This window comes from Nannobrachium achirus (genome assembly GCF_963921795.1).
Source record: "Nannobrachium achirus genome assembly, chromosome: 10".
Taxonomy (NCBI): Eukaryota; Metazoa; Chordata; class Actinopteri; order Myctophiformes; family Myctophidae; genus Nannobrachium; species Nannobrachium achirus.
The window spans coordinates 36,497,918-36,506,854 of NC_137819.1; the positions used below are offsets into that span (position 1 = coordinate 36,497,918).

The 8,937-nt window shown below is 42.0% G+C and overlaps 1 protein-coding gene across 2 annotated transcripts in view; it reads right to left on the reverse strand.

Moving 5' to 3' along the window:
* Positions 1-8,237, reverse strand: part of macf1a (microtubule actin crosslinking factor 1a) — a 189,210-nt gene extending 180,973 nt beyond the window's left edge. For both annotated transcript variants that reach the window (XM_080734855.1, XM_080734854.1), the window contains exons 1-2: positions 8,162-8,237; positions 6,301-6,393 (exon numbers count right to left, since the gene is read on the reverse strand). In XM_080734855.1, coding sequence (XP_080590981.1) covers positions 6,301-6,393; positions 8,162-8,221 — 153 coding nt within the window. In that variant the 5' untranslated portion in view covers positions 8,222-8,237. The remainder of the gene's footprint in view (positions 1-6,300; positions 6,394-8,161) is intronic.
* Positions 8,238-8,937: the final 700 nt, after the last annotated feature.

Below are 8,937 nucleotides of genomic sequence, written 5' to 3' on the forward strand. Positions count from 1 at the left end.
GGGCTAATATATCACACACATACAATATGTAGCCCCTACTGTATGTTGCACCATCAATCAGTTTCACACACCAGGGGGGGAAGCAGCAACATACAGCCAAAAATAGATCTTATACACATACAGTATGTTGGCTTCCACCCACCAGCCCTGCGAACTGCTCTACAGTGTAGCTTCAATGAGCATGGTGCTGTCATGGTGCTGGCCAGAGGTAGAGCCTCAAATTCCACCGGGACATTAATGCTATAAGCCAGCGATTCACCACCTATGGGCTACAATGTGGGCCATTTTTAGTGGGCCCCTGAATCAGTGATTTAGTGGGCCTCCTCAATCATTTGTCAAACAGATTTTAATTAAATTAATATAAAGAATGATGTAAAGAATTGTGATTATGATAATGATAAATAGCAACTTTAAGTGTACTACGCTGGTTCATTGATAGATCAGAACACAATAGACAGGGGGCACGGTTGCGTGGTCGGTAGCGCTGTCGCCTCACAGCTAGAAGGTCCTGGGTTCGATTCCGGCTGGGGACGCTGGGGGCATGTTCTCTCCTCTGCATCATCAGTGCCCATACCTTAGGTGGGGTTGGCAAAAGGGCCTTTCTGTGTGGAGATTGCATGTTCTTCCCGTGTCTCCTATAGGGTAGGTACCCTCACAAAAAACATGCAGTAATCCTGGTCTATATACTGCCTCCCCTGGCCAGTTGGGCGCCTAATGGAGGGGAAAGGAACTGGTTGGAATAAGGTGTTCCTTCCACACGCTACGAAACTCCCCTTGTCAGGTGAAAAGAAGTGGCTTGGACTCCTCATCCATAGAAGGAAGCATAGGAGGTCAGTCCGTTGCTCTCCCCAGGTTGGCAGAGGGAGTTAGCGCCCAGGATTAGACAATTGACAAATCGTGGGATAAAAAAGATTGATTGATCATTAAAATAAACATGCTCTGAAATGCATGTGCCGTGTTAAGTGGTCAGATGGGTGGACCCGCTGGACCGTGATCGCTTTCAAAATGTTCCAAGTTGGACCTGCCCCTGATCCAGAAAGGTTGGGAACCAATCCAATCCACTGGAAACTCTGATACGCACAAGTGCTATAGACTGATTTCTCAGAGCGGCAACCATAACTGCGGTGTACAGCGACACCGCAGCTACACGGTGGCGCCCTGGAAAAAGGTCTGTATAGGCATTTATACTATTAGTAATACTACTGGTGCAGGGTGCTTTGGAGTGAAGTGTCCTCCACTCCACCACATGGCATATGGATGTGTATAAATGGGGAATCTATCTTCTCTCATTAACCAAAAGGCCACAGAAATCATACGCACGCGCGCGCACAAGAGGCACTAATCAACTCCCTCAGGCTTTCAGCCTGCAAGCCATTATTAGCGGGGGTATTGTCAGGCCCATTGCATTTATTAAAAGAAAACATGACGGGTTGGATTTTTACTCAATCGCATATTGTATTATACAGTAGCTACAGTACATACTGTAGCTTGTTTCTAGCAAAAAAGAACTAAAATAAATTGTATAATTCTAAGGTCATGATATTCTAATATTCTCATTTAGATCCTGTACTTTCCTCACCACATCAACAGGAAATAGTGTGTAATAAAAACAACCTCAAAGCACCGCAGAGCACAAGATTTGATTTGATCAAATAGCTGGGGATTAACAGGGCAACAATCATTGAATGTCTCTCTGGGAGTGTCTCTCTTGATCCAATTTTCAATGCTGGGAAACCACAGTGTGACCAAAAAGAAATGTATGGAGAAAAGAGTTTCAGACTGAGGAATGCTTTCAAAAGGAACCAACCAAGAATAGCCATCGGTTACACTGTCCACATTTTGTCTGACATTCTTTTTCATGCCTTCCATTAACTCACACACTGGTGGATTGAAGACTTTTCTCCACCTCCTCAGATGATCTTTTGTCAAAAAAAACGTATAATAAGACTTTATTCGGATGATGTGGATCATTCACCTTACAAACCATTTGGAATGCTGCTGCTTAGCAGCCATACTGCAGTTCAAAAATAAAGAAATAAACTGACTTCAGATTTAACACTTTGTACTATTCATTTAGCAGGTAAATAGGTTTTACTGTAAGTAGTATAACACTGGCTGAGCTGGTTAAAAGGTCAAGCTATTCCTAAATTAGCAGGAACATAGACAATGATTCCACCTCCAGATTCAGGCCATGAAAGTGCCATGCAGTGATGGATTTCCTCTTTAGGTTCTTACCAGGTCAGGAATTAAAAGCAGATAACTGGTTTAGCCTATCACAGAGAGACACATTCAGTCGGAGGCGGGTCCAGTGAAGGGGGGAATGAGGATTTCCAATAAATCATCCCATGTGTTATGGTGGGTTAGTTAGCGGCACCTGGTGGCTGGGTGGCGCAATTGCAATATGGTTTATGGTGGCTTAGGGAAAATATTGCATGGTGCAAATTAATTTTGTATTCTGTTTTGACAGTTCTGCTGACATGCTAAAACCTCAGGGACAGAGAGGGGGAGAAATGTAGATGATGAGAGAGAAAGAGAGTGAGAGGAAGAGATACAGACTTGAGAGAGATATATTTGGGAACAGGAACCAAACCCTCTGGTTGCTAAAGGCCAATAACCTTGTCTGGTATGACAACATCATCATCACAATCAGCCCAGAACGACTGACGAGAGCAGTCTGGAAATTATCCTTCACGCCATCCCACAGGCCTTCTGGCTGATGACTTTCAACAGTACAATGCCATTTGGGAGGGGAAAAGTATGCTTCATTAGAAAGTACAGTAGGGAGGAAAAATTGAGGGAGGAAAAGAGGCCATTACTTTCTCCACCATGTTGTTTATTCTATTTCAATGTTATTCTATTCTGTGTTCTGGTTTCACACACTTACTTTAGACATACACTCTACTATTCGGAGCAACCAAGTGTGTTGTCATTAAGTGTATGATAAACCAACCAAGAACAGTAGAGTACGTGGTTAAAGGAGACATTCAGACCAAAACACATATAGGGTTAAATCTGCCTTTTATCATACCCCTTCATACCTGTTTTAGTCGATTTTTTTCATAGCTGAACCTGTTGCTAAATTTCGGCTGCCCCTGTTGCTAGATTTCGAGGGCTCTCTCATAACTAACACAGTGGATTGTCCTTAGGCTAGTGGGGTTATTTCTTTAGCTTCAAAGTTAGTATTTTTTATTGGATTGTGTTTACACAACGTCCTGAGACCAACCACACCGCTGTTTTGACCTCACAGGCACCATTACTTGTCAAACAGATGAGAAGATCCTCTGCTCCTCCCCTTCCTTTCTAGGCTCTCCTCTCCCTGCTCTGGTGCAAAGCAGAAGCCGTTTGACAAGTAAGGGTGCCTGTTAGGTCAAACAGCGGTTTGGTTGGTCTCAGGACGTTGTATAAACACAATCCAATAAAAAAATACTAACTTTGAAGCTAAAGAAATAACCGCACTAGCCTAAGGACAATTCACTGTGTTAGTTATGAGAGAGCCCGCAAAATCTAGCAACAGGGGCAGCCAAAATCTAGCAACAGGGGCAGCTATGAAAAAAATCGACTAAAGCAGGTATGAAGGGGTATGATAAAAGGCAGATTTAACCCTATATGTGTTTTGGTCTGAATGGCTCCTTTAAGTAATTAGAAAACAAAGAAAACAAGTACATGCTACACCACCAACCAGCAAATGGTTTGTACCATAGCCAACTGATGGCTACTGATCAGACAACAGAGGGCTTTTAACTCATTGAGTGCCAATCCCGAACTAGTTCGGCTTTATTAGCGTATCGCAGATTTTTTGGACCCCATCAAATCTGGTGAACATGATTTCAATCGCGATTTTGCATGTTCCACCCCCATACAACCCCATCTAACATACAGGGCAGCCATGTTTGTTTACATAACATGTAAAACATAATGGCAATTATCTCAAGAATGCCTGAACGGATTTCCAATCAGATTTTTTTGTTTGAAAGCTGTGAACAAACTGCACAAATCCACTCCAATGCAATCCAGGATTGCATTGGATTTTCCACTCCAATGCAATCCAGGATTGCATTGGATTTTTTAGAGCTCATTCTTCTCTGTTTTTTTCCCATGCATGAGGTGTGCAAGGTTTAATCATGGCTAAGTTGACGAAAATAAGGCTTCTAAAATGCTTGGTAGCCAATAGCTAACTTCAAGCTAACTTCATCCTCTTCCTGTACATGCACAAAGGAAAGTGTTCAGGCAAGTCATGGCTGCAGGGCTTCTGCATATACCAGCATATCTCTATGGGATTTTCTATGGCCACTGGGCGCCCTCTAGTGGTGAAAGGGGTGGCACTCAAAGAGTTAAAGGGCCAGGGCCACTGCTTCCCTTTAGCTGGGGCTTGTGAATCCCCCTCAATTCTGTTCCCCACTTGCTTAGTTGTTCCTCTCCCTCTGGTCTCTTTTGGTTCCCGCTCTGTTAGGACTAAATAAAAAATATTTGTTTTTACCAAATGCCTTGATATACCGAATTGTGACAATTTCAAACACTTTTAAAAATAGTGGAAATGATAGTACAGTACAAGCTCTAAAAAGCAAGTCTTTTGCACACCTAAAAAGGCAACAGGTGCGTAGAAGAATCTCAAAATACATCCCAATGCAACGCATTGTGAAGCAAATTTAATTATATTTTTTTTAGCAGTTTTTCAACAGTATCAAGTATTACAACCAAGAATAGACAACTTTGGCCATATCACAATATTACAATATCCCTAGTCTCATATCATGATATTGATATAATAATCTCATAATACTGCTCAGCCCTAGTATATATAATGTACGGACTACGCCTCTAACTTTCTTTCTCTATCACTTACTTTCCTCCTTGCCTGCTCTGTACCCCCCCCCCCCCTTCCTTCTTGCTCTCTCCCCTCTATTCACTTTATCTTTTTTCAATCAGCCTCTATAGCGTTCCTCTCTCACCGTTCCGCTGACTCATGCTGATTGAATTGGCTGCTGCAGTGTCATGCCCCCCCCCCCCCCCTATCTCCATGGCAACCGCCTGGCAGTGTCACCTTGCTAGGCTGGTGATGTCATCACCCAATCGGAGAGCACAGCACCTTCCAGTGGCCAATCCCAGGCGCTACAGCTACACGCTGACCCAGTTACATTTAAACATCACACCGTTTACTCTTTGACTGAATAACTAAATGTATTTTTTTGGTAGGCGTCACAGAATAAGACTCTTCTCCGTTATGATAGACTGTGTTTTAAATAACCTCGTCTTGGCTTGTACACAGCACTAATAGGCATCGACAGGGTACATTCCTATCCGCAGGCTTTAGTGAGAACTAGGGAACATTTGGTGAAAATTAAGCCACATCACAGCTCAGGCGAGGAACATTGGAGTTCACGTGACTGACTAGACGCTGTACATTGTGTCCTTCAAAAAATGTTCAGACATTACTGGTTGAAATGCATTAGAATCTAGACCTTTTGACTCATTTCAGCAAGTCCTTTTTTATGATGCAAAGTATAAATAAAAGAAATCCTGTAATTTTCATTAGAGCCAAGCTCATTTAGCCAACAAACACCGAATACACAGGAGGACCGTGCTTAATCACCAAAAATCACATGCAAGTCATAAAAGTTTGATAACAATACTGCACAACGCAACAGGCATAATTGCCACAGCTAGCTTACAGTACATGTGTCTGGTCCTGTGCTGTAGTGAGGCTTAACAGTTCTCTTTAGAGCTTCTTTACATTATAGTGTCTCATTGCATCAAACCAAAGCACTAAAGTTAACCTCCATATTTGCATGGATGATGTTGCACATGTTGTGTGCACACACCCACACACAGAGCTGCATTCACATACACTTCAATGCACCATTAATTAATTTAATCTCAAATGAAGCAGACCGGGTTACTAATCACGGAACATCCTTCCTTATTTCATTAAAGATCTGTGTGATTATTCCATTATGGATTTTATGTAAAATACGGCAAGCGTCCAAACATTAATTCAATCGTTCCACCATTTATCTTCCAAAATGTAAATTTCAATGACTGAAATCCAAGTCATAACCCAGGGGTCTTCAACAGGGGGTCCGGGACTCCTAGAGGGTCCTCAGAGCTACAACAGGGGGGCCACCAAATTATTTTCAATTAAAGGCTTTGTCTATGAAATCGATGAAAATCTGCATCACACATTTATACAATATGTGGAGGGGGTCCCTGCTTCATCCCTCTCTCAGCTAAGGGGTCCTTGGCCTGAAAACGTTGAAGACCCCATAACCCACAGAACAGCATGTGATAAATTAATGCACAGACCTGGAAGTGAAGGATGATGGTCCAGATGAGACCTAACGTCAGCTTGGGGTTGCCGTCTGTGATGTCATCGTTCCGGATGTTCACCAACTTGACCTGAAGATAAGGACCAGAAAGAGTTTCAAACAAAAGTACAGTACATGGCGTAATTTGTGTTTTAAGCAGACTTATAAAATTATATTATATTATTATCTGCTTATAACACTACTGTATATGTTTATAGTGATATAGACATGGGATGCATAGCAACATTTACAATCAAACCTTTCTCTTGCAAACCATTAGATACCTTGATTCCCCCAAAACAGAAAAAACATATTTTATCTATAAGCAAAAAAATGAATGCATTGTGATGCGATGGATTGTGAGCTTGTACATCTGCCATTTCCAGAGCGCGACAACATCGTACAATGAATGCAGGAATCCGACATGTCTTGGGTGACTTCCAGGATAACGAGACTACTGCTAACCACTAGGCTGTATAATGAGACACTGCGAGGGAGGAAAGGTCAGCGCTGGTGCTGTCTCCTCCTGAGAACTTAACAAGAAATGTGAGAGGCGAGAGCGAAAGAGAGGACCAAATTGAGGGAAAAAGTACTCACATTTTATACTTAAGTAAAAGTATCAATACTGCCCTAATGTCCAGAATTCAAAATGCACTTGAGTAAAAGTATGAAAGTATTTGCATCAAAATGTACTTAAAGTACCAAAAGTAAAAGTACTAAATGTTTGAAAATAGCACATCTACAAGCTCACAACGCGCCGCGATGCGACACGTTGTGAGCTTGTAGATCAGCTATTTTCAAATAGCCACGGTATAAAATAGGGCTAAAGTGGGTTAATGTTAATGTGTGATTTATAATATTATAATGTACACCTGCAAAGTAACTATAAGTTTTCAAATAAATGTAGTGGAGTAAAAGTACAATATTTGAATCCAAGATGTAGAGGAGTAGAAGTAAAAGTATTGGAAATTGGAAATACTCAAGTAAAGTACAAATACCGCAACATTGTACTTAAGTACAGTACTTAAGTAAATGTACTTAGTTACTTTCCACCACTGTGAGAGAGCGAGAGAAAGCGTGAGAGACGGATTGAGTGACAGAGAGAAACTGACAGACAAGAGTCACAGTTTATGACGGGTCGTAGTTCAACGGAATGAGGCACTTAGATGTGACCAAGATAAAGGCGACACCGAGATGATGAAAGGGAGAGAAAGAGGAGGAAAAGGTTTGGTAGAGAGAGAGAGAGTGAGAGAAAAATGGGCAAGGTAGGAGAGAAGAGAGATGAGAGTCCAAAGCTATATATATATATATTTTTTAAACTTTGTTTATTTGATTTTCAAATGAAGCATTTAAGGCAATAAGTGGTACAATAATAAGAGTAGCAGCCAAAGCTAATTTTTATACCTTGTTGCATGACGGTGTCACTTGCCAACAAGAACCGATCTTCAATCTAACAATGCGTCTTACTACAGAGTAGAAATTAGGTTTAGGCTCTAGGGTGAGACACTGCAGTGCCTGTGATTGCTGATGCAGTTTCGATAGAATGTGTGAGTGTGTGTGTGTGTGTGTGTGTGTGTGTGTGTGTGTGTGTGTGTGTGTGTGTGTGTGTGTGTGTGTGTCATAATCATAATTATACATGAAATTATTTTATGATCTTTTTGTTTTTGTTTTGCACAATTTTCCTGACTTCGTCATTAACCAGTTGCTTTATCTGTTATTATACCTTATTTTTGGACTTTCCACGGGCGCTATCGTATTAGCATAAACTTTGACTGTACTATATGTACTGTTACAGAACTTCATATTTGTCATATTTGACAAGACATCTGTTGGTGTGATGTTGTTGCAGAAGGTCCTACCTGTCTCTGTTTGAGGAAGTCCAGGGCTATCTGGACATTCTGCAGTCTGTGAAACCTCATGCGGCCCTTTTCCCTTGGCTAGAAAGGAAGAGAAAGAACAAGGCAGACAATGGGTAATGATACAAATCCACAACAGCACTAACAGCAACACACCATGGTGCAGTGAGGCAAACAGAGGGAGCAGCAATGAGTGTGTGTTTTCATACAGGAGCTGCTTTCAATTCAAAGTGCTGTCATGGGTGCCTCAAAGATCTGCAGATGTAGTAACCAGGCGGTGTCCTTAAGGGGGCGCCGTCTTCAACTGTGTGGAGCCGGTTAAAGACGGGCCTTTAAAAAGATGCACAGCAACCACAAACCCAAGCTGGAGCACTCTGCAAACCAGGCTGCTCTTCACACCATGCTGTTTTACAAGGGCCAACGCACAAGCACAAAGTCTGTTTGCTACAGTACCTTCTCCATGAACACGCACGCGTACACGCACTCACGCACTCTCACACACACACACACACACACACACACACACACACACACACACACACACACACACACACACACACACACACACACACACACACACACACACACACACACACACACACACACACACACACACACACACACACACACACACACACACACACACACACATTCTCTCCAGGTTGCAGGCAAGTGACGGATACTGATCAGGTGGGCACTATAGGAACATCTGGGCACCTCAATGTAAAATTGTCTATTTTGTCCAAAATTGTTTTATATATATATATATATATATATAT